This window comes from Diabrotica undecimpunctata, chromosome 8 (assembly GCF_040954645.1).
Source record: "Diabrotica undecimpunctata isolate CICGRU chromosome 8, icDiaUnde3, whole genome shotgun sequence".
Classification (NCBI taxonomy): Eukaryota; Metazoa; Arthropoda; class Insecta; order Coleoptera; family Chrysomelidae; genus Diabrotica; species Diabrotica undecimpunctata.
The window spans coordinates 106169347-106196708 of record NC_092810.1 but is presented as its reverse complement, the minus strand read 5'-3'; the positions used below and the strand labels follow the sequence as shown (position 1 = coordinate 106196708).

Below are 27362 nucleotides of genomic sequence, written 5' to 3'. Positions count from 1 at the left end.
TTTTTGGTTGGTATAACCTAATCCTGAATGGCCAGTAGTGATCTTTGTGGTTAAGGGAACATCTTTCCTGATGTCACCCAAGAGTTCGACGCTATATTGTCGACATGGTCTTCACTGACCTCATTGGGATGTCGCCCATGCAGAGGTTTACCTATCTAGGTGCGCATTTTTTCGTCCTTAGTAAGATGGTTTATGCACATTTCTGGTTCCCTCAGTTTGATCGGTGTTGTATCATCTACTGCACAAATCGCGCGATGTAGAGTAGATGTCTCAGCCTACATCTGAAAATAAGTCCGTAAATTAGTAATTTGTTTTTCTAGTTGCTCACTTATATCCATAAGTCCTTCTCATCCTAAATACCGCGGTAATGTCGTTCTTTCTAATACACTTCGAGGATGGTGTTTTTGTGCCTTTGTGAGGTCTATTCGTACTTTTTGCTGAAGATTTTCTATATCCGTTTTTGTCCACTTAACAATAACAAATGAGTAGCTAAGAGCGGAACATGCGTAAGTGTTTAGTGCCTTACACAAATTTTTACTGTTAAGGTGTGAACGAAGCAGATGTTTTACACTTCGTATAAACTCAGTAATCTCAGTTTTCATTTTCTTATGGTCAATCTTCCGCGCTTGCTTTATTCCGATTTATTTATACATATCATTTTCATCCATGGCCTCGATGTTCTGGCCGTTTTGCATATCGAATCCGCCGGACTTAACCTTTCCTTTGATTATATTTAAGACACGGCACTTGTCAACACCGAAGTGCATACTAATAGCATTAGAAAAATTTTCTACTATTTTTAGCATCTTATCCAGGTGGTTTCAAGTTAAAGTAAATAATTTTAAAACATTCCATCATATACAATAGATGATTAAGCTTTGAAACAACAGAGTAGTGTTATTTTTAATGCTAAAACCTGTGTCAGTTAAGTTCAGCATCTGGGATAGAAGGTTCATCGCTAGACAAAACCACAGTGGGCTCAACGAATCTCCCTGAAATAGGCCCCGGTTAATTGTAACATTTTCAGTTTCGATATTGTTTTCACCAGGTATTTTAAGATGAATTTTTGTCTTCCAATCTGACATTATATGTTTTAAAAAGATCACTATTATATATTATTAGTATCCCAGATTTAGCCATACGGCTTACACTCCCTCTAAGAGGAAAATTCACTCATCCCAGATACCTACGGTATTTAAAGGATTAAGCTGTGGTGGAACTCTTTCCGTGTTATCGAGTCCTAGGTGACTTGGTATGCTGGAGTATCTCCCAAAAATTTTCGTACACCTCTGGACGTTGAGAGAAGTACAACTTTCTGCATGGCCTTGTAGAGATGTTCATTCAGACCTAGCTTTCTTATGTTTTTTAGGAGGTTCTTCGGAATGACTTCAGTAGTAGAGAGAATAATAGGTATTGTCGGGGCACTTTCCATTCTCCACTGTCTTCGTATTTAAATTTCCAGATCCCTGTACTTGGCGATCTTTTCGTTTAGTGACATACCAGATTTAGCCATACGGCTCACACTCCCTATAAGGGGAACATTCGCTCATCCTATATACTTACGGTATCAAAAGGGTTGAGCTCTTTCGATGTTATCGAGTCCTAGGTGACTTGGTACGTCGGTGTATCTCTCAAAAATTTTCGCACCCATCTTGACGTCGAAAGTAGCACAGCTTTCTGCATGATCTTATATAGATGTTCATTTAGACCCAGCTTTTTGTGACATTATTATTAATATTATTATTGCTAGGTATGGTTTGGGTTTGTTTTGGTTTGTTATTGGAATTAGCTTGACTTCTGATAACATAACTTCTTTTTTTAATTGGTTGGTTGTAAAATTCTGGTAGATAATTATTTTTTTCTAAAATATCTTTAATTTTTTTCAAATTTGCGGAATAGTATTGTGGGCTAGATAGCTTAATTTCTCTGTCAGTAAGACTAAACACAACACCTCTTTTATGTGCTATGGCTGCGTTTGTAATAATATTTAGATATCTTCCGGACCAAACATCTTTTGTAAACCAGTTAGTTATTATCATTCGGTTCTTCTTCTTCAAGTGCCATCTTCGTTCCGAAGGTTGACGATCATCAGGGCTATACGTATTTTCGAAACTGCTGACCGAAACAATTCGTTGCTGCTACAGCTATACCATTCCCGTAGATTCTTTAGCCAGGAGTTTCGTCTTCTTCCTATGGACCTTTTTCCTGCTATTTTCCCTTACATAATTATTTGAAGCAGTTCATATCTTTCGCCTCTTGTAATGTGTCCCAAGTATTGCAGTTTTCGTTTTTTGATCGTTAATATGACTTCCTTTTCTTTATTCATTCTTCTCAAGACCTCGACATTTGCGACTCTCTCGGTCCATGATATTCTCAGGATTCTGCGATACATCCACAGTTCAAATGCCTCTAATTTTTTGGTATCAATCTTTTTCAACGTCCATGACTCCATTCCGTAGAACAGCACAGAAAGTACGTAACATCTCATCAGGCGAAGTTTCATTTCAAGGCTCAAATCTCTTCCGAAGAACATTCTCTTCATTTTAGTGAATATGGATCTGGCTTTTTCTATTTTTATTTTGATTTCTGCTGAGCTATCGTTGTCTTCATTTATAAAAGTGCCTAAATATTTGTATTTGCTAACTCGATCGATAATTTCATTGTGTAAATATAAATTTTGGACATTTTGTGTTGATTTCGATACTACTATAAATTTAGTTTTCTTTATGTTCAAAGATAGTCCATATTCTTCACTGCAGTCTGCTATCTTATTCACCAATGTCTGTAGCTCTTCAAGTGTTTCTGCGATCAGAACGGTGTCGTCGGCAAATCTCAGATTGTTTAATCTAACACCTTTTATTTTAATACCTACGGATTGCTCAGAGAGTGTTCTATTCATTACGTCTTCGGAATAGAGATTAAACAGGGTTGCTGACAGTATACACCCTTGTCTTACACCTCGCTTTATTTCAATTTCTTCAGTGGTATTATTCTCTACTCTCACTACTGCTTTCTGATTGTGGTACATATTTGCTATTAGTCGGATGTTCATTCGGTTAGTGTTGTTATATTCTAAACTTAAATCAAGAAAAGTCAAATTTTATTGTTTTTTTCTAGTATGTAAGTATATCTTTTAGTTTATCTAAGTAAATTGAATGTTATTGTGAAAATAATTGAACATTTGAAAGTATGATCGATTTCGTGATCCTACTATATATATGTTGTTGCGTTATAAAAAGCTATCGTTTCATTGAGTTTTTAGCATATTTGCCAATTTTAACTTTTGGATGCATTGTACTCAAGATCATTACATTTTTGTCGGCTTTCTTTGATAGACAGTAAGGATATGTCGTTGTCGCCTTTAAAATAAACGACTCATAACGAGGGGTTCGAATCGTTTTGCATAAAGAAATAATCTCTTTGCTTGAACGGCATATTGTACCAACGATAGTAGTATTTTGGTTTTTCCAATTTTTTGCCAATGACAAATATGTAAAAAAGTTGTGGGTAGTGATATTTCTGCCTTTTTTTCACTAATGGCTAAACCAGTTTTAGAATAATGTGTTTTGGTAGTGACTGAGTTTTGCATTCGTTATTCTTTCCTAAATACGGAAATTTCTTACAAAGATATTTGTTTTTAAGGTCCACCAACAGAAAAAATTTTATGCCAAATTTATCAGGTCTATTTACAGTGTACTAAACAAACAAACAGCGAGTTTTGGAAGGAAATAGCTGCTCGTTGTTGGTCAATTTTGCACTTGGAATATGGCAAATTTGGCAGTTTTCAATAAATTTGTTCCAAACTTCTGATGTACACTCAAACTTATCTGTGGTAATTCGCAAGGATCGAGTGTTCATCAATTTAAGTTGTAGGTACTTTGTATCTTTTTAAACCTATTCCTGCTCATAGTTTGTTAAAAAACAGGTGGTCCATATACATTGTACCACTAGAGATCAATATCCAAGTGACTTATGCTATAGGCACCACGAGCATAAAGCAAAACAATAAATGCTTCTAGTTCTGGAAGAGAAATGCTCCATGCTTCATTAGCTGATTGTCAGCGCGCTTCAGTCTCTGTGCAGATCCTTATGTGACGTAGCATTGAATCGTTGATAAATAGTCGCCAAGCTGTAAGCACATTATTCTCTTGATCATATTATTTTGCAAAAGCTGTTGGACCCGGAGATTCTCTTAAAACGTTTTGTTCATTGCAATGTCCTACTCCGCTGGAATCAACACAAGTCAACCCTGTTTCGTCACTGGAAATAATGAGATCATCGAAACCAGGTACTGAAATGTAGAGAGTAGATCGTGGTCCAATACATGTAGATCGGCCAAATCTTCTAGACATTCTATCACGTGTGCCGGAACCTCACATAATTATTTGTTGATTTCAGTGAACTATGTTTAGTGGATGATGCAGTGGATGTACTTGATATGAATAATTCAAGCAAAGATTTATCTGACACTAATTCACTCGACGAAGAGTCCAACTGCCCCGGTACAAAATCAGTTTTTCAAAGGGAGTCATCATGGAAAGCCGTGTCATTATCATCATCACTGTCGTTACCTGTTGAAAATTTAATAACTCTTCTAGCATTTTCGGCTCACACTGATAAAGCCGAATTTGGAATGAAATAAATGTTTAAAATAAAGCTACCCTATTGGAAAGATAAACAACCATTACAGTTACCAGACCTTTGTTTTTTATATTTAGACAAAAAAAGATATTTGCATTTTGCTGAGCAAAACTGTCAAATTGACGGCACTGGTTCTTCTGGAGTTGATCATAACAATCAATCTTCAAAAGAGATTTGCTAAGATCTTTAATTAAGCTGAGATAACTTTTTCTGATCATCATCAACATGTACGGTACACTGCTGGATATAAATCTCTCATAGCTCTTTTCATTTTTAGATTTTTTTTGTATTACCAAGTAACAAATCAAAATAATTTATTTAATTTGTATTTTGAGTATAGCTTTCAAAGAAGAAATCGTCAAAATAATGTAGTTCTGTTAAGTAAGGCATCGTTAGCACTGGCAAAAGAGCAGTATTAAGAGATATTACGATTCTTTATAAATTGCCGATGCTAAGTAAACTTCTTAACGATAACATTTTAGATATATGTATTAGTTTTTCTTTTATATAAAAAACAATTAAACAGTTTTTCCATCTTGGCATAGGATTTCCTGTTTTTTTTATTCTTTCTTTGATAAATCACAAAACCAGATATCGCGATATTTTACTCTCAGAGTATTTTTGTCAAGAATGGCTCTGAGATGAGCATTATATCCAAACAAAATTAGGGTTACTTCTCACCTCCCTGTAAAAGTAAAAATATGAAAACCAACTTATATTCAGGCTTACAATCAACGTGCCTAGGAAGTTTGCACGATTTGATGGATTGTTATGGAATTTATTTTAGATAAAGTCATCACCCTGTATAAAAATTTGCTTAATACAAAAAATAAAAGACACAATTGCTTTTCTATTTTATAAAATGAAAATTTCTTTTATAATATAATTGCATTCAAAAGTTAAGCAGACAGCTTGACAGCTCTGTATAACTAAAAATCCAATCTTTTCTAATCATTTTGTTGTTATATTTTATTTTTCTAGGTTAGAAAACGATTTATCAGTCGCCTTATTAGCTACTTAGAGGACTTATACAATTACGTCAAAAGGAAAATTTCTAAGGAAATAGGAAAATGTCGTCCCCTGTGGGAAATTTTTCACTCGAGTCGAGTCTACGCTTGCAAATTAATTGTGGACCCGCTGGTAAGAGAAGGAAATGGATTTTACTGAGTAGATAATAAAAATTGCCACCAACGAATCTCAATCAATTACTTCCTCTCCATTGCATGCTTAAAGCTGGGAATTTTCCTTACATTTTTCTCTTTTTCTCTCTCTAAATTAAATATTAAGCCTTAACCGGTCATGTGAAATTATTGGACACAAAGCATCACTTGCAGTGTTTAAGGGTGACTGATTTTAACATCTGTATTTAGAAAAGACAGTAAATCTTTGCGAGATTTTTAGAATAGAACAATAATAATGTTTTAATAATCTAACAATTATTGAATTTAAAGTATTAACACTATAAATATAAACACCTGTTATCTCTTTAAAATATGGGATGTTTAAAAATAAACATCAATAATACGGACTTTTAAGAAAATAATTTTCTACAAAAAAACAATTGTTATAAAGTACTATTTTTAAAATAGGCTAACACTTTGATACTGTCTTTAACATTTTGATTTGATTTCATTATCGCTTTTAGATAGAAAATATAGTTTTCATATTTCCTATCTAAATAGGATAAAGATAATTTCTAAATCTTTATTAATGAATTAATCGATGAATTAATGTATTCTATGGTGCATAAAAAACAGGGCGTTTCAAAAAGGTATGTCATAAATTAAATCACGCATTCCGGGGACAAAAATAAATTGATTGAATCCAACTTACCTTAGTACAAAAGTGTACACAAAAAAAGTTACAGCCCTTTGAATTTACAAAATAATAATTGTTTTTTTTTGTATTATCTCCTAAACTACTTAAAATTTTGTAATAAAAATGGACACGTTACTTTTCTGTTCTGAAAGCATTTTTCATAAAAAAGAAACAACAAAATCTAAGCGCACAGAAAAATTTTAACGTGGGTGTGCAGTAGGGTGGAGCGAAAAATTTTTTTTCTCAAATTAGTCATGCCTGGCCTACAGAAAGTTGTGCATGTACAAATCAAATATTTTCAGAAAATTACAAAATTATATGTCGAGTCCTTCCACCACCCCCACCACTTCATTATATTTTCACTTTGAGACTGATGTGGCGGTGAAAGAACAGGTTAGATTGCTTTTTTTATTAAAAGTTATTGCTTTATTTATTACAATAAATATTTTCAGTGGTCAGCGGTTCCTTTTTTTCTAAATAAAATTTTTTTTTCTTGAAATATTATAAGTGATATTACGGGCCAGTATGGTAGTAGGCGTTTAATACGAGGCCGGGCCTGTATCACTGAAACTTGTTGTGACTTGCACGACAAAGACGAATTACTAGACGCCACACCGAACACCGTTAGTCATTGCCTAGATACAGCGAAGAGTATTACACGTTAATCAATTTTTTACTTACTACTTTTTGCTAACTTAACTTTAACTTAAAACGTCTAAAAATACTTACATGAAGTGCAATAGAGTGCCCCCTTTTTGATGTACCAAGAGAGTTACAATGTTCTATTTTACCCATGTTTTGTGATGTAATAAAATACTTTTTATGGGTTCGATATAATTTGGAAAATAATGGTACCAATCGAAATCTTCTTGTGTCAGAGGCTTTAGAAATTGTTGCTCAGAAGGTTGATATTTGGAAATCTGCTTCAATTTCAATTGTAAGCCATCAAAGAATTGTAGCTAAAGGATACTAGAAAAAGAGAAAAGACCTTCTGAAGCCCTTTTTAAAAAGAAAAGACGTCGCTTCTTACAAATCAAAATTGGATGTGTTTAAGAAAAACAGTTTGCGATTATTTGACACTGCTGCATGTAAATGTGACAATTTTAATTCATGTTTGTGTTTCAAGCAAAACACGGTAAGGAAATAAGTTTATTATTTAATATACATAATTGGTATTTAAACCAGTCGTTACAGGAATGCATAAACTTCAATATTGTTTAAGGTTCCAATAAAGGAACGCCCATTTCTCCAAGATCAGAGGTCCTGTCGGCCAATGATGATTGGCTCCGTAGATTTTGAAGCTTTTTGGCAACAACAAAAACGGGAAATGAGAAGTAAGTGTGACAAAGAATACAAAATAATCGATGACGCAAAAGCTAGCACATCCTCTTATAACAGACAAGTAAATGGTTTGGAAGTAGAAATTGAACCAGGATTTAACAATATCGACGGAAATGAGGTAATCCAACATGAAAAGAAAAAGGAGCAATCTGCCGTTATTTCTGATGAACAAACTATATTACAACCGATCAAACGTAACACAAGGAATCTCACTGAGTTAGATAAAACGCTTGATAGATACGCGGTGTCAGACAGAGCATGCAATAGCTTCGGCAGTGTTACACGATTACGGAATTGTCAATAACGAAGACACTCAAAATATTATTGACCGTCACAAAGACGCGCAACACAAAAAAATAGGACAGATCTTCAAAGATTCTCAAACTCAATAGTTTTACTTGGTTTGTACTTCGATGGTCGTGAAGATAAAACATTGACTTTTGACGATAATAGGAAAAGAACAATAGTAGAAGAATACATTAGTTGAATACAAGAACTTGATTCAAAATATCTGGGCCATGTATCTCCTATTTCTGGAACGGCGGCAAATATCTTAAACGCATTTAATATTTTTTTTCAAATCTCTTCGATTTTATTGTCCAATTAGAGTTAATTGGATGTGACGGAACAAATACCAATGTAGGAAGTAAGGGCAGAATTATTTCGTTGTTGGAAAAAACAATTGAAAGGCCCTTGCAATGGTTTATTTGCCAATTGCATGCAAACGAACTTCCTTTGCGACATTCGCTACCGCATCTTGATGGTGAGATAACTGGCCCTCGAGCATTTCGTGGACACACTAGAGCGCTTTTACATAATTACGAAAAGCTTCTCATTGTGGAGTTTTCTAGGATAGAATCAGAACTATCTGATATAACATCTGATTTTGAGTTGAGTACGGATCAAAACTATTTACATCAAATAAGCTCATCAGTAGTAAACGACAGTTGCTCCGCAGCTCTTTCAAAACGTGACCCTGGAAAACTAGTTCATTCCCGTTGGTTAACTACTGCTAACCAAATCCTTCGCTTGTATGTTAATACCGAAAATCCGAGTCAGAATTTAGTTTTATTGGCAACATTTATAATTAAAGTTTATGCTCCAATGTGGTTTTTGATCAAAACAAAATCTTCATGCATTTATTGCACACAACATGTATTCAAGTATATTGAACTATGCCATTATTTGCCCGAAGATTTAAAACATGTTGTTTTCAAAGAAATTAATAGAAACTGATTTTTTGGACACCCTAAAAATATATTACTTTCTATGTTGTGGGATGAGCGCAAACATATAAGACATCTAACTTATTGCAGAATTTTAAAGTATAGGACCGTAAGCGATGGTAAATTAAATATTCGTAGTTTCGCAGTTCCAGACTTCAACTTTAAGGCTAAAAACTGCTATGAACTAGTAGATTGCCAAACCATTCTATGGACTGCGCCACCCATAACTGCTCGATTGACAGATGCCAGATGACAGAAAAAGTATCCTTGTCCACACAGGCCGTGGAAGGAGCAGTCAAAATGGTAACTAAAGCATCTGTTACAGTTTGTGGATATGAAAGACGAGATAGACTAATTAAAAACCAACTGGCTTCAAGGTCTATCATACCGTCATTTGAAAGCAAGAAATATTTTATTTCAAACCTGTAAATATTGTACACATACGTTAGTTTAAATTTCTTGTAGTAAAAGATAAAAAAATAATAAATAATTGGGTCTAATTTAGTATTTTAATTTATTGAGGACTGAAATTGTTGTGAATAGTAGTTGGATACTATATAAGGAAAAATTGTTGGATAGAAAGGAAATGTCTTAAAAGAATTTAACCTCACTTCAAAATAAAGTATGTTTCCCAATTACTAGGGTTCAAGAATCATTTTCCAAAAAAAAAAATATTAAAAAAATTTCGTGGCGATAGAGGGGATACTGTCAAAACAAAATAAAAAACCTAAAAAAAATTCTATATTTGAAATTACAACTTTCTGGCAGTCAGGTGTCCTGATTTTTCTATAAAAATTTTTACATATATACCGACGCCTGGTGGCGGTGGAGGGGATGGCGGCAAAAAAAAAAAACATGAAAAAATTCTATACTCTAAATTACAACTTTCCCGTAGTCAGGTGTCCTCATTTTCCTAAAAAAAAAACGGGTGTGGCAGTCCAGTGGGACTGCCGTTAGAAGTTCTATACACTTCTATACACGCGTTCGTCGTTACAAATTTATATGGGAGCCAATCTGCACCATCATTTTATATGTAATGCTATAGGTAAAAGAGAACAGAAAGAGAAAAAGAATTAGGTATACAGGTATATCGTGCATCGTTTGCTGTATATAAACATTTGACCTGTAATAGGAGTGTAGTAAGTAAATGAAGGAATGAATCAATATTTTAATAAAAATATATATTTTTCCTTTCATATATGCATAAAAGGAGTTGAATGCAAAAAATTTTTTTTACACATACTCTGCAGTAAAATTCATTGTTAATTTTGTTATTAATATAAAAATACAATACAATATACTGCCACATAATTCAATATTATAATACAATGCAAATTAAAATATTCATAAGCCTTTAAAAATGACAATATACATAACTTACGCATATGTTTAATTTACCATGATAATAATATTAATAAAAAAAAATAATATTATTAATAAATATTTAATATGTTTAAAAAAGGAATATTTTTATTCTCGAGAGAGAAAATATATCTTCTGTCTCTCTCTTACCTATATCTTACATATATAATGATTTTGCCGATTCACTCAATAATACGAATACACACAAATTTCCAACTTCTAACGCGAATTATGAATGTTCTTGGGAAAAATACTTTTTTAAAAACTGAACTTCACAATTAAAACTTTTATTTCGACTGACAAAGATTTTAGTAACAACAATAATAATTTAAATCAGACTGAAAAATATTGATTTTTACATGGTGTTTTTATAATTTATTAATTGCTGATCTTGCTGTTCAATACGTCGCAATTTAGTCCAGAATGTTCAAGCGGTAGCCTCGTGTTGGAATCCACGTGGTGGAACTTACTGGATGGTAGCGGTCATTGTACTGTAACTACTCCATCCCCTGAAGAAGTTTTGTGAGGGACGAACAGAACTGTTGAGTTGGCCTCTTCTGGAGTTTCGTCGCTAGAGTTGGGTTTTTTGTTGTTTGTTTTATACCTGTAACATATATAGAGGCAGATTATTGTAATAAAGATATATAAAGGAGTCATCCAAAAATGGTTATGGCTATGGTTCCATAATTTCGGGTTAATTGTCTCTAGATGTTCCTCTTCCTTAGAGAGTTCATGCAGTTTGTCTAAGGGGATGTGATCTATCCTTAATGGTTTGAATTTAATCGCTGTTTGAATATCTATGGTCCTTATTTTGGGAAGCATTAGCGGTTGCTCTGGGATGGTTGTCCTTGAATTTATGTAACTCTGGATTGGGGTTTTGAATTCGCATCTTGGCGGAAGATTGATGAGATAAGTTCCTTTTAGGCCCAAAATTTTTGTTGTAGAACATCGAGTTGTAATTTTGGTTGATTCGGGGAATATTCCTATATAGTGGGCGTCTGATAATCTTTGAATGATGACATCTCGAGTTTGGACGGGGGTGTATTGGCAAGAAGCTTCTTGGGTGCTCAACTGCAGGATTTGTTTGATACAATCATCAGTTTTCGTTGCTTCTAGTATTGTTTCCTCTTGGCAAAGATATCTTGTGTCGATTCGGGCACATGGTTCTTCCAAATATTGAAAGGATTTTTCGTTTATGAGGAGATATGGTTCCGGAGGAATGATTGTAGTAGAATTTGCGGTAGGTATAGGAAATAAATGATAATAAGTAAAGGAATCAGGGTGTAGGACAGGAAAATGAAGGATAAATATAATAGTACGGTTTGAATAATAGGCATCTACTTTGATGATGTCGTAGTACTTTAGGATGTCCTCTTCTTCGATGTACACAAGTTGGTCTGCCTTGTGGTGTTCCAGCATTTTATTGATGATCCATTTTATTTCGTCTTTCTTGATCACACTGTTATGGAGAGTGTTTACACGAGAAAAGGTAATGGCTTCTTCTAAGTCATTAAGTAACTGAAGTATAATTTGAAGGGTCAAATTTAATTGGTCCAGAACATTCCTTGCTTGCAAATAATGATTGAAGTCAAAAATGAATGTATTGAGATTCGTGCTGATATTATTTACTTCTTCTGCTATTATTTCTTGGTTATGTGTTAGTAATGTGATAGTTTCGTTGAACTCTTTTATAATCTTCTTGTTCAAGCTAATGTGACGATTAAGATGATTTATAAGATTTTCCTGATTCGTCTGTAAGGTTTCTATAGCATTGTTGTATTTTTCTGCGTCATCTTGATCTAGATTTCCAGAAATTGCTTTGATAATGCTTCCTATTCCATTAATTAACCCTCTTTCTGTTCTGCTATAGGGGTAAATTGTTGAGAATTTTTCTTGAGCTGATTTTAATTGATATCTAAGAGCTTGGTCGAAATTTTGTAAACTGCTAAAGTACGGATGGCTAAGTCCATTTTGAATTGCTGTGGTCACTGCAACGTACTGGGTTTCAATTCTGTCTAATTCTTCCTTTATTGGTAGTAGTTTGAAAAGGTGTATAAAATCGTGTGTACTAGTATGAATCTTTGCTTGTCCCAGGTTGAGGGGAATTATTCCTGGGTTGTCTTTCAGGTCCTTGATCTTCACTTCCTCTCCCGTCGTCAGGGTGATCCTGTGGGGAAGGTTCAGAATTAGTTTTTGATTTAGGTTGGTGTTTTATGTTTTTCTTGTGAACTGTAGTTTTTGATGTTTTTACAGTCACTTCGTTATTTCTTTTTATATGTTTTGCGGAATATCGCGGAAGTAATTTATTTCTGGTAACTGTTTTCCGTGTGTAGATTTTTGTACTTGGTTTATACGTAATAGGGTCTTGTCTCGATTTATTTCTATTTTCAATGACTTTATTTTTATTCTCTTGTATTTGCTGGTTTACTTCCTTGTATAATTCCTTTGTTATCTCTCTATGATTTTGGATATAATTGTTCAGTATTACTTTCTGTATGTCAACGTCAAAGGGATCTTTTGCGTCGATATGTCCGTTTAATATGTCGATGGGTCTTAACTTCGTTGCTGAATGTATGGAATTATTGTACCCAATTATAGCGTATAGCATTTGTTCTTTAATCGAGAGCTTTGCTTTGGTGTTCCTTAGGATTCGAAGATGTTCGATTAACGTAGAATGAAATCTCTCAATCATCCCGTTGGATTGCGGATTCTCTGGTGTTGTATAGTGGATTGAGATTTTATGAGAGTCTACAAATTCTTGTATTACTCCATTTTTAAATTCCGTACCATTATCGGCTACTATCATTGTTGGGAGTCCATGATGTGTTATAAAAATCAATAGGGCGTTGAGTACATTGATTGCATTTCCTCCATTTATTGGGTAGGCTTGCCCATACTTCGAAAATGCGTCTATTATGGTTAGAAATTTCTGTCCATCAGCCTGGAATAAATCAATGTGAACTATTTCCAGTGGTTTAGTGGGAGTTGGTGTAACCATAAATTTTGGTTTGGGAGGAAGTCTGTCGTATTTATTTTCTTGACATATATCGCAAAAGTTTATGATATCTTCTATGTCCTTCTTCATATTAGGCCAGTAATATCGTTTCCTTATTTGACTTTCTGTTTCAGCTATTCCTCTATGGTTCGTTTTTCCTTCATGATAGTTTTTTATAATCTCTTTTTGTTGTTCTTCTAGGTTAACATCTTCTAATAAAAGATTGCACTTTATTAAGTCATATGCGTTGTTTTTAAAAGTTTTCCTGATAATTTCGCAAATTTCTGCAAAAATTTCTTCTTCTGCTTCAAATAAAATTGCATATTTCTTTTTCGGGTTGAGGTGTTCCTTAAAAATTTTTATGGTATCAGCTTTTAACTGATCTTTCGACAGCTGGATATGATAACGTCTTTTATTCGGAAAGGTTTGTATAATTGCTGGAGGTCGTGGATTGTAGTTGACGATTTTGACTATAATTTGGTTATTGTAGAAGTTAAGTGGTTTTTCCGAAATAGGTATACCAAGAATTGGATTTTCTACTGCTGTATGTATTGTTTCATTTCCGTCTTCGTCCATGTTTTGATCTTCGTTTTCGACAGTGCCTTCTGGGATGTTTTGATCTTCGTTTTCAACAGTATCTTCTGGGATGTTTTCTGGAATTAGTTCTGTTGCTTTTTCTTCTACAATCTCGTCGATTATTCGATCTGCATCTGGATTATTAGTCGTTGACCATCCATCGTCTTCCATGTCTACTAAATCATCAAAGACTTCCTTAATTTGTGAATCGATGTCCTTAGTTTCCTTTGTGTGTATTTCGATTCGAGACAGTGCGTCCGCATTTGTATTAGCTTTGCCTTTTTTGTAAATTACTTCGTAGTCAAATTCTTCTAATTTTAATCTCCAACGTACTAGTTTGGAGTTGGGTTCCTTTAGGGAGAATAGATATTGCAAAGGACGGTGGTCTGAAAGTATTTTAAATTTTCTTCCAAATAGGTAAGGTCGAAAATACTTAGTTGCCCACACCATTGCTAACATTTCCTTTTCTATTGTGGAGTACTTGGTTTCGGTTTCATTTAGTGTCCTGGAAGCAAAGGCAATTGGTTTATCACTGCCAACTGGTCCTTGGGAAAGTACTGCACCGATAGCGAAGTTACTGGCATCTGTTGTGAGGTTAAACGGTTTGGAAAAATCTGGATATTGCAATAATGGCTCATTCATTAATAATTTCCTGCAATTTTCAAAGCATTCTACGAATTCGGGTGTATGTTCGATCTTTGCATCTTTTTTCAAGCATCTTGTTAGTGGTTTTGTGATTTTTGCGAAGTCTCGAATAAACTTTCTGTAATATCCCAGTAGTCCAAGAAATGCTCTTATTTCTTTCGCTGTTTTCGGTATTGGATATTTTTCTATTGCTTCAATTTTCGCTGGATTCGGTTTTATGCCTTCTTGTGTGACTACGTGTCCTAGAAAATTAACTTGCTTTTTTAAGAATTCGCATTTGTCGACTTGGATTTTTAGTCGGGCTTCTCTTAGTCGTTGAAATACTTTTGTGAGATTTACTATGTGTTCCTGTAGTGATGTTGAATATACTATTACGTCGTCCATATAGACGAGGCATATTTCTCCTTGAAGTCCCTTCAATACGTTGTCCATCATACGTTGGAACGTGGACGGAGCGTTCTTAAGTCCAAAAGGCATTCTTAAATATTCATAGTGTCCATTTTCCACATTAAATGCTGTTTTGGGAATGTCTTCTTCAGCCATCTCGATTTGGTGAAATCCGCTTGCTAAGTCGAGGGTCGTAAAATATTGACATCTTCCCAATTTGTCCAAAATATCGCTAATGTGAGGAATTCTGTATCTGTCGTCAATTGTCTTCTCGTTGACCTTTCTATAATCTACCACTATCCTCCACTTTATTTTACCGGATGAATCTGGTTTCTTTGCCACGACCCAAATAGGCGAGGACCATGGCGATTGACTTGGTCGAATGATCCCTTGCTCTAACATTGAAGAGATTTGTTTCTTTACTTCTTCCTTATGCACATACGGATACCGGTATGATTTCGTATATACAGGCTCTTCATCCTTGGTTCTGATGTGGTGTTTAACTTCGTTAGTAAAGCTGAGAGGAGTGTCTGGTTGGTGAAATATATCGGAGAATTTTCGGCATAGGTGGCGAACTTGTTCCTCTTCTTCTTCGTTAAGATGTTCGGTTTTAATTAAGTCGTCGATATCTTGTCTGTAGTCTGGTCCGGAGGTTGTTTCCATGGAATATATATGGAAATCTTGAATGTCTATTTTATTGCTTTCGAGTGGTTCCATAAGAGAAAGATGAATGGGTTCTGACGTGAAGTTGGCAATTTCGGTCCAGGCGAGGTGGTTCTCGGCGTTAGTAAGGGCTTCTCGTACTACGACGCCTTGTACTTTTTGGGTAGGAATAATGATGGTTCCTTTTTCTTCTTTGACAGGAATTTTCACTTGGCTAATAGAATTTGCTTCCAAATGAATGGAATAAAATTGTGTTTTATTTGTTTCGTAATATTTAATGGGGATTGTAGAATCTTTTGTAACTAGAAGCGATTTAGGGAAGTTTAATTGGGCTTCGAAGAGTTTTAGATTGTCGAGGCCAATAAGACCATCGAAAGTTTTGTGAAACTTAAAGAGGTAGAATTTCATTTTGCTGTCAGAATTAAATTCTGAAAATGAAGGAATTTCGGCACAATATTTTTGGGAATAGTTTTGAAAAATTGATGTGACGACAAAGGGTTCATGTTTTATGTAACTTGGAAAATATGAAGAAGCTATTTCTGGGTTAAGAAATGACTTTGTGGATCCTGTATCGATTAAAAGTCGTAAAGAAGGCTTAGAGATTTCGATGTAGGGTAGCTCCTTCTTGTCGGGAAATGAATGAAGTTCAATTACGTTCCGATTGCTTCTGGTGGGTCCTCTCGAAAATTTACGTTTTCTTCGTATTCGGTTGGTTGATTTTCGTATGTATCTTGTAGAAAATTGTCGTATTCAGGTTCGTAGTAATCATTGTAGTTGGCATTCTCTTCTTGCTCATCTCCGTGGCATTGTATATTGTAAAGTTCTTCTACGGTGAATTTTGGCTGTGCTCGGTAATTTGGTGTAAAATTTGGACGGCCTCTGGTTGTGGTTTCTGATATTCCACTCATAGGTGTTGGTTTAGACTGTTTTGACTGTCCAGGTTTGGGTGCCCATACATTTGACTGGTTCTGGGTCCTGAATGCTGGAGGGTTTGAATTTTGTCTAAATTGATCGAAGTTTTGTTGCCGATGTGGTTGCTGAAATTGATTCTGCGGATAGAATTGTCTCATTGGTTGCTGCCATCGTGGAGGTGCAAAATTTGTCTGTTGGTACAATGGTTTTTGTATCTGTACAGGCATCTGCTGTCTCTGAGGTCGGCGTTCTTGATAATTTTCACTTCTTCCTGATGTTGAAAGTTGACTTATTTGATTTTTTTGAAGATATCGAACATTATTTTCTTCCTGTACGTACTGTATTGCCGTGGCTAAACTTCCTGGTCTCATTGCTCTGATAACAGAGCCCATTGGTTCTCGTAGGCCTGCTAGGAATGTTGTAAGAGCTTGTTGACGGAAAAATTCTTGTTTGCTCCTTTTAATATCGGCATTTATCGTATGTAATTCTAGGTAGTTATTAATACAGCTTAAAAGTCCCATGATTTTTTCGTAAAAATGCATAATAGATTCTGTTGAGCCTTGTCTTAAATTTACTAGATCCCTTGTAAGCGAATTTTCGTCTCTCTGGTCTCCAAAATTTTGAATTAATGCGTTTTTTATTTCGTCCCAACTTTCGCATCTATATACAGATATAACTTCCTTGGCTCTACCTGTTAATTTACTGATAATACCATGAAGCAAAAATTTGTTTTGTATATTAGCTGCATTAAGTCTGTCATAATAATGGTTTAGAAGTATTGTAGAAACTTTAATAAATTCATGTAATTCATTTGGATTTCCGTCAAAATTTGGAAGAATGCATAAATTTTTAACGTCAAATTGTGGAACTGCCATATTTTAAAAGTTTTCAATATAATATATAGTCAATAGTCAAATCGGTATAGTAATTTTCAATAATCAATATATAAATATATAAATCTTAATCTACTTATTTTCTATCTATTAATCTCTATGTTTATTAATATATAGTATTTATTAAGCTATTCAATTTTGTCTAAATCTAACTCTAAAGTCAATCTAAGGACTTAGAGGAGATATTTTTAAATTACTTTAATCTTTGTGTTAATCTATTCAAATCTTTGTTTTATTTATCTTCTAATTTAGCTCTGATTCAATCTAAGGACTCAGAGGAGTCTGATTTATTAAAAATTCTTTCAAAATTTAATCTTCTTAATTCTAAGTAATAATAAAATCGCTTACAGGATAAAGACGATGCCGATGTGCATTCCTTTGCTCCTGAAGGCTTCTTCTAACTTCTAATTCTCTAATTCCCTCGGGTGAACTCTGCAGACGGTTTCCCTGGGGCTGGTTCTTGGAACAGTGGACAAACACTTAAAAGTGACGAGGATCTATAAAGACTCTTCCACTTCCGTACTGACTCTGCGCCAATTATGAATGTTCTTGGGAAAAATACTTTTTTAAAAACTGAACTTCACAATTAAAACTTTTATTTCGACTGACAAAGATTTTAGTAACAACAATAATAATTTAAATCAGACTGAAAAATATTGATTTTTACATGGTGTTTTTATAATTTATTAATTGCTGATCTTGCTGTTCAATACGTCGCAATTTAGTCCAGAATGTTCAAGCGGTAGCCTCGTGTTGGAATCCACGTGGTGGAACTTACTGGATGGTAGCGGTCATTGTACTGTAACTCGCGCGTATAAAAGTATAACTTCAAAAAATGTTTGTGGAAGATAAAAATAAAAAACCAACAACTCTGATTATGTTGTAAATTTTCATTTTATTTTAAAATTTAGCATTTTTGCGTATATTACATATATTTAATAAAATTAACGTATGGTTTTTAAATATTTTAAAAATAAAAAAAGAAATTCATATTGGGATTCGAACTCACATACACCAGCGTATGAACCAAACACGTAAACTATTTGCCCATTAGACATGACACAAACAGATTTAAAAATTGACAGTTCTCGATCTTACAGTGATTTATTGAGATTATTATTTTGAAATAGAAAAGACTAAAATAATTATGAACATTTAATAAATAATATAAAACATATCACATAAATAATAATATTAAGAAATATTATATTATATATATATATATATATATATATATATATATATAATATTATATATATATATATATATAATATTATATATATATATATATATATATATATATATATATATATATATATATATATAATATTAAATATACAAAAGCAACATTTTTATTCTCGAGAGAGGAAGAGAGAGAAAATATATTTTCTGTCTCTCTCTTACTCATTATCTTACATATGTAATGATTTTACCGATTCACTCCCGTACAAATTTCCAATGTGGAGCACGCGTATAGAAGTATAAGTTCAAAATTTTTACATATATACCGACGCTTCACCCTAATGTGCAACTCTAAATCCCCCCAAACTTTTGAGTACGTTTAAATCAAATGCATTTTGTGACATCATTAGTTTAACACATTATTTTTAAAAGTTTTTTGCCTGATAACTTTTTTCAAAAAACAGTTTTTATTGAGTTACGGCCCTTTTCATTAACCGTTAAAAAATTACGTGCAACTACATAAATGACTTAAATGAATTAACAAGTACAAAAAATGTCTATTACCTCTATCAATATGATATTACAATAAATGTTCAAAATGGCCCCCATTTTCTTTAACACGCATTCGGTATCGTTTTAATAAGAAGAAACGAATGCGCTGAAAAATCATATTTTTCTGACGAAATTAATTTGCAGCTTCAATTATTCTAACCCTCAATTGTTGTTTGTCCTCTATTGCTGCAGAATACACTTTCTCTTTCATAAACCCCCAAAAGCAAAAGTCCATGGGGTTAAGACCTGGACTTCTGTGTGGCCAAGAAATAGGTGCGTCACGACCCCTTTAAATCCAGCGATCAGGATACTGCCTGCAAAGGTATTCCAGGACTTCATTACTGTAATGCGGTGTAGGGCCATCTTGTAGAAACCACATATTTTGCCTTATTGCAATATTCACTTCTTCTAAATACTCTTGTAAATCGTTTGCCAAGAACTGCAAATAATTATCACTATTTAAATTGTTAGGAAGAAATACTGGGCCTATTAGATTGTTATCCACAATTCTTGCCCAAATATTAACTTTGAAAGTCCTTGGTGATGAGTCGTTTTTTCGGCGTGAGGATTTTCGTCTGTCCAAATGTGCTCGTTATGATGGTTTGTTATTCCATTTGTACTGAAGGTAGCCTCGTTGGTAAATAAAATATTTCTAATAAAATTAACATTTCGAGTGTTTTCCATTAACAACCAATCGCAAAATCCAATCCTTCTAGGATAATCTTCAACCAATAACTCTTGAATCGTTGTTAAGTGATAGGGTTTAAGCAGCTGATTCTTCAAACGCCTCCAAACCCTTACGTGAGGAATATTTAGTTAAGCAGCTATTACCCTTGTACTTGTTCCAGGGACTTCTTCAATGATTTCTAAAAGTCATCATCACTTGCATGCATTATTGAACGACCATTATTGCCAGCAACTTGCGGCTGCTGCACTATTTTCTTGACATGCTCCTACGATATTCCCGATAGTTTATTGAAATCATAATTTAATCTGATCCAACTTACCCAAAGTTAAATGCATATCTGTCATTTCCTAAAATGTGTAGGCCGTTGTAATATCAAAATTTTTAATATTAATCTTATTCACACAATAAATGATAGCTTCAAATAAATGTTTAACCTCATTTTATTTTATAAATCTGTCAGATATAATAAAAAATTTTATTTGTTTTAACATGATACACATTATTTTAAATTGTAAATGTCAAATATGTGTAAATTCTGTGCCTCAGGTTTAGTTTATTATTATGTATAATTGCTTTTCAATCAAACATCTTGACAAACATCGTCACTTAGTAAGTAAAAAAAACTAATTCATCATATATATGTAAGATATAGAATAAGCATCATTGTAGCTTTCCTGTTGATGCCTATTGATCATGCCTGGGAAGTACGTGATTATTTAGATAATATTTTTCTCAACAGATCAATAGTTAGGAGAGGATTTATAAAATGGCCAGCAAGATCTAATCTAACACCCCTTGATTTTTACTTTTGGGGTTATCTAAAATCCAGAGTAGGCTTTATAATGTCAAACATGTAAAAAGAAAAAATTCTCAATGAGGTAAGAATAATTCGCCCTAAAAAATTAACTGGAGTGTTGGTGAAATTAAGGGACTCTCTTGGTTATTGCCAGGAAGTCAATATCATGCACTTTAAACATTTGATCTAATTTTTAAAAAAATTTTTTTCGTTTTATATAGACATGACACTGTCTGGTTTTCAATGTTCCTCCAGTAAGTTGTCGTTCCATTCTACTCTTCTATTTCTTATCAATTCCTTGATGTTCTCCACCTTGCATCTAAGTCGTATATCAGTACTTCCAGCTCTGTCCCATAATGTTTTACTATCAATTTTCTAAAGTGTTTTCAACTCTGCTGACTCTAAAATCACTTTTGTCCTCTCTGTGTCAGGTCGCGTTTCTGCCGCCTATGTCATTATTGGTCTGATGTCTGTTTTGTAAATTTTAACTTTCATTTCTTTACCCATATTTTTGTTTCTCCATACCGTTATATTCAGATAATCTGCGACTCTGTTTGCTTTGCTCACTTGATCTTTCCTTTTGTTTCAAACTTTCTATAACTAGATAATGTGATGCCTAGGTATTTAAACTTCATCACTTGTTCTATTACTTGCACTTCCAGCTTCAATTTACATCTTAGTAAATTTTCTGTTATAACCAAGTATTTTGTATTTTTTGGGAAAATTAAAACGGTAAATCTTCTGAAGGTTTTATTAAATTGGTGCAGCATACGTTGTAAATCGTTTTCACTTTGAGAGAGTAGTATTGCATCGTCTGCATAGGAGATTGGTTTTAGTTGTTTTTCTTCTATTTGGTATCCCTTTTTGTTGTTACTTTTTTATTATTATACCTAAAATCAGCTTCAACGATAGAGGGCTCAGGGAATCTCCCTGTCTTATTCCATTGTCAGCTTCAATAGGGTCAGTTAGTTCTTCTTCTACTTTTACTTTTATTGTGTTTTTTTGGTAAATATTATTAATTACTCCTAGAGATTTCTCTTTTGAATGCAATAAGCGGATAACGTTCTTTAATTCTACCTGGTCAAATGCCTTTTTAAAGTCCACGAAATATATATATATGCCGGTTTATTGTATTCTAATGATTTCTCTTGCACTTGCCGCATTATTAATATATTATTAATAATCGTTATTGTTAAATGTGTTGTATTAATTTTTTCAGCTAAAAGAAATTTAAAAATGGATTAGTCCAGTCCTTTCTATAAAATTTTAGATTTAAAATTTCTGATATAAAATTTGTCTGTAATTCACAAACCAATTATTTTAAAGTATTATAGATTTTTTTAATCGTATTTTATTGTGAAATGTGAAAATGATGACAAAAGTACGTTGCTCCATTAAAAAAATACCGATGACGTACGTCATTTCCACGAAAGTGGTGGCGTCATTAGTATATTGAATTGTAGCGTAAGATACGCATTTGAAAATAAAAATTTAAGTATAAAAGCATTTTTAAATTTATTCCAACCAAACGTCCTCACTGTATAATTCAGTTTTATTAACCGTAAAGTTAAAATACACCAAGATTTCAATATTTGCTGATGAAATCCAGTTTTTTGTTGTTCTGTATAATTTTGAACTTAGTTTTTACCGTCTTTTCATTCGAAGGTTGCAATTTAAGTTTTTACTGTGTTTACAAATCGTTTTTTAATTTATAAAACCAACAAAGGATGAAAATTTAACATAACTTTCAAAACCACTGTTTTCTTGTAAAATAACCATCTCAAAATAATCCAACACAACCTGAGCAGATGAACTAATGAAAATTAATCTAGTTCTTGTCCGAAATCAACGTTACTGTTTTTGTTTCAGAATGCAATCGCCTTTTCGAGCTTCCTTGTAATTATCATTTTCCTGACAATGGCTCCGATTGTTCTAAACTTGGTTCAACATTACAGACAATTCGACGGTGATTTATCTTCGTTTTCTCCGAGGTAAGTCATTTTTTGCTGTACTCGTTCAACAACGGCTTTAATGTGTAGTAAAATATAAATTAATACAGACATAAGAAAAGATATACAAATAAAGTAAAAAGGAACATTGTTTTGTTTGTTAACACTGTTTAACAGAAAATATATTATATGGATGATTTTTTTTTGGATAATTCGAAAATTATACGCTAGTTATCTCAATTGGCTAAAATAGGACATGAAAATTTTGTTTCTTTAGATATTTTTCTTTTCTCTTTATGCAATGTCTATCATTTATTTTTAAATATACATCTCCTGTAAAATTTTGCGTATTCTTTTATCACTCTAATGGTTCAAATATGTTCTTTTGATACTCTGCCTTTCGTTATCTATTCTCAACCCAGATATTACTGAAACTTTTATTGTTAACATTTTGAATTAATTTCTAATTTTCATGGAAATTATAGCATATGGAACCAAAAAACACAATCATATATTTTTTATGACGATACCTGTCAAGTTTTGACATGTTCTTTTAAAAGGACGGTAGTAATATACGGTACCAGATATCATATATATTTTATTAGTATCAATTTACAAAGAATGAAAGGATTTAAAACAAAATTTTGGATGTAAAGGTATTTTGCACTTTTCACACAAAAACTGGACTTTTTTGTGACAATATCCACATCGCAATTGCTTTTCTTGATAAAGAACCAAGTGGTTAATACCGTCATATCTTGAATTGGCTACCGAATTCGAATTCCGCTTAGAAGGTCCGCGTTTTGTTTCTTTTTTAAAAGTTTCCAAAATATTAGTTGCAATAGATCTTCTAAATTCAAGTTGATCCAGTTTACCGTCTTGAGTTTTGTGATTCTGCCACGCATTTTGAATAGCCATATCAACGCAATGATCAAAAAGGGGAAAATACCATTTCTTTCCTCTTATGGACACTCGATATAAACTGATGTTCTGGTCACTGCGATCAACGCCACCCATGAAGTTATTGTATATTCTAACAATATTTGGTTGAGGAACTTGAATATGTTTTTATTTTGCTTGTGAAAATCTCTTTACAGAGAAGCAAGGCATTACTGGTACAAAATTGGAAGCAATAGAAACGATATTATTATCATGCCAGCGGCAAACCACTATTCCTGTATTTTTATCAAGACGATACTCCTATTTACCACGTTCATTTTTTTTCATAATAGATGAACAGGGTAAAGGGCATTTCATGGTGCGATTTTCCCTTACAGTGCCTGTACCAAATATGCCTCTTTGTTTTAGCTTATGCAGTAAATGAATAGAAGTAAAATAATTATCAAAAATAAGATGGAATCGCCTTTGAGGCCATACTTCATTCAATCTGTCTGCATAGGATAGGACTACTGATGCACCCAATCCAAGGACTTTATATTGTTCAGGTTTTGTAGTGGAATTACCTTGGTAAGGAGAAAACCAAACTATGTATCCCAGACGAAGGGCTCCTACCCACATTTTTTTGTACCCCCAACGGATTGGTTTTCCCCTGATGAATTGTTTTGTGGGATGGCGACCAAAATACGGAACCATTGCCTCATCTATGCTGTGATGTTGTTCTAAAGGGGAAAATTGTATAAATTTTTGGTTTATTAGGTCGAACAGGAGTCGCATCTTGGCAAATCTATCAAATTTATCTAATGACAGGTTATTGCAAACATGCAAAACTTTCATTATGTGGGAAAATCTATCCCTAGATATAGCAGCTACCACCATTACGTTGTGCGAATCGTCACGATTTTCCCAGTACATGTACCTTTTCGGCACAACCACATAACCACTCAATACAAGAATGCTTATAAAACATCGAATCTCATTTTTAGGAATGTCGTTCAAAAGATTTCTTTGTCCTGCGTAGATGTTAGTGTATTCGGTAACCAAATTGATGACTTCATCATCAAAAAACAAATTGAAAATTTCCATCGGCGACTGAGTCATTTTCGGTCCAAATTGAGTTTTCCAGTAAGTACAATCAGGGTGTTGATACAAGTCTCCTTGAATCCAGTGTGCAGAATTCTCTTCTCTAATTGATGGGGCAGCTTTTCCTTGGAAAGAAACAAAGCCAATGGTATATTGTCATCATCCGAATCTTCTTCTGGTAGGCTGGAATTCACAGAATCTTGTGGTAATTCAGTCGCGTTGTCAAAAACAAGTTCTACATCGTTTCTCAACTGACTACCCGGTAAATTATTTATTGTAGTTAGTTCTTCATCGCCGGAGTCGCAATCGGTGACATCATCATTGGCATTTTCTGGGGGAAATATGATCAAACCACCTGGAGGGACTGGGATTTCATCAGAATTAAGCTCTTCTAATAGCTCATGCAATTTGAGAGGCCTCCTGAAACAACACGCACGTTGGTAGTACTAATTACTACCGTCCTTTTAAAAGAACAAAATGAAATCACAAGCGGCGAGCCTTTGAAACAACGTGACAACTATTCGAGCCAAGAATATACGTACATAAGTCCCTAGTATACAATAATCCACATGCCAATGCCGTGATATAACAGTTTTTTAATTCTAGACTTACCTCCAATTTTAAGCATCCATTTTGTAGTCCAAAACCTGGCAATTTACACAGATAACCTCACAATTACAGCATGTGCGCGCACTAAAATCGTTAAAACTTGTCGAATGCTGGCTCTTGAAAACACTCCATCTACAGACTGTTTCAAGTTAAGAATTCACAACTGAACAGATAGGCCAGTGCATTTCTTACGGGCGTATGTTGCCAATAGTTCACGGGACTATGCAGGGCCGGCCGAAATAACCCATTCTTTATTTATATTCAAATTTTTATTTATATTTTCCAATGTTAATCAAATTTATTTTAAAAAGATAGGTACGTATCTATTTAATAAGCTTAACGACTACAATTACTTATAAATATGGTTACATTTTCAGGGAAGTGATTTTAAAGATTATTAGAAAAATGTCTTTATTAGTGGTTAAAATATTAGGTTTTACGCAATTGGTTAATTATTATGGCACAGGTAATTCTGACAGCTTAGGTGTCAACTCTCAAAATTATTTATAAAATATTACTTTCACAATAGTTAATAAATAGAAAGCAATAATAATTAAGATATTGTGCTTAAACTTCCATTATCGGGCAAGCCGGGCTAACAGGCCCTAACAGTAAACAATATTGATTACTTTATAATTGACTATTAATAGTTTTCTAATTCTCTTTATGTACTTAGTCATTCCAAACAATAGTGTCATTTGGAAAGCACATTTGGAAAGCAGACAGATTTATGAGTTATAGATAAATGAGCGGTATGTTTTTCAAAATAGTGTAATTAGGTGAAGTGGAGATTATATGTTTGTCTGTATACATAAGCCCAAACTGCCCGATTACGTTTTTAAATTCTTCTGCCCGGACAAGGGTTAAGGCATAACCATCGCGCACTCAAATCTCAAGTGTAAAAAATTATATTGTTAAAATGGATCCAGTTTTGCCGTTTAAAAGTGGTCAAATTTTACATCTGAGTGCTAAAAAAGTGATCTTAAACGTAGTGAGATACCACATTAATTTGCTTCGAGATGAAAGTCAACGTATTGTATTCGACAAAGTATCCGCGATGACAGGAGTGTCAGTTCGTACGATTCAAAAAATCGTACAGGAAGACAAAGAAGGTGAGCTTTCTGAGGTAAAAACAAACAGAAAAAGAACCCGTTGCCGAAACAACTCCAGAGACTATACTTACGATGAAGGTGTTCGTATCGGCGTTCGTCGAACAGTGCATAGTTTTTTTTTTGAAAACATTCCTCCTACTTTGAATCGTCTTCTGCCAAAAGTGAACCAAGACGAAAACTTGCCAAATTTTACCCGCAGTACAATGTACAGGTTGTTAAAAGACATGAACTTTGTTTATGCAAAACGTGATAAAAGTGCCGTGCTAATAGAACGTCCTGATATAATTGCATGGAGGCATGGATATTTAAGGGCCATTAAACAATATCGGGCTGAGGGCTATGACATTGTGTATTTGGATGAGTCATGGGTCAATGTGGGGCACTCGGTTTCCAGAGAATGGAAAGACAAAACCGTCACCTCGGCAAGAGATGCGTTCATAAAAGGGCTAAGTACTGGACTAAAGCATCCCACTCAGCGTGGACCACGTTTCATCCTTGTCCATGCCGGAAGTGAAAATGGTTTTGTAAACGGTGCTGAAATGTTTTTCCTTGCAAAAAAAAACAGCGCTGATTATCACGACGAAATGGACGGTCCGTGTTTTGAGAACTGGTTTGAAAACAAACTGTTGCCCAACTTAGTTCGAAAAACGGTTATTGTTATGGACAATGCTCCATATCATAGTGTAAAAACCGAGTTGTTGCCTAACCAATCGTGGAATAAGAATAACATTATGGACTGGTTAAGACAAAAAGACATATTTTTTGAAGAAAATTATCTGAAGTGCGAGCTTTTGGAGGTAGTCGCGCAATTTAAACAAAATTTTGATAATTACAAAATTGAAGAACTTTGTAAACAACAAAATAATGTCAAAGTGCTTCGTTTGCCTCCATACCATTGCGAATTAAATCCAATTGAAATGGTATGGAGCCAAGTAAAAAGGCATGTGGCCGTAAATAACAGCACCTTCAAAGCGAAGGATATGGAGGACCTCATAAAAAAAGCGTTTTCAAATGTTACGTCTGATAACTGGAAAA

General features: G+C 33.8%; 1 protein-coding gene across 1 annotated transcript in view; it reads left to right on the top strand.

Moving 5' to 3' along the window:
- prom (prominin) overlaps positions 1–27362 on the top strand; it is a 614595-nt gene that overhangs the window by 396482 nt on the left and 190751 nt on the right. The window contains exons 15-16 of the mRNA XM_072540698.1: positions 5623–5781; positions 22547–22668. Coding sequence (XP_072396799.1) covers positions 5623–5781; positions 22547–22668 — 281 coding nt within the window. The remainder of the gene's footprint in view (positions 1–5622; positions 5782–22546; positions 22669–27362) is intronic.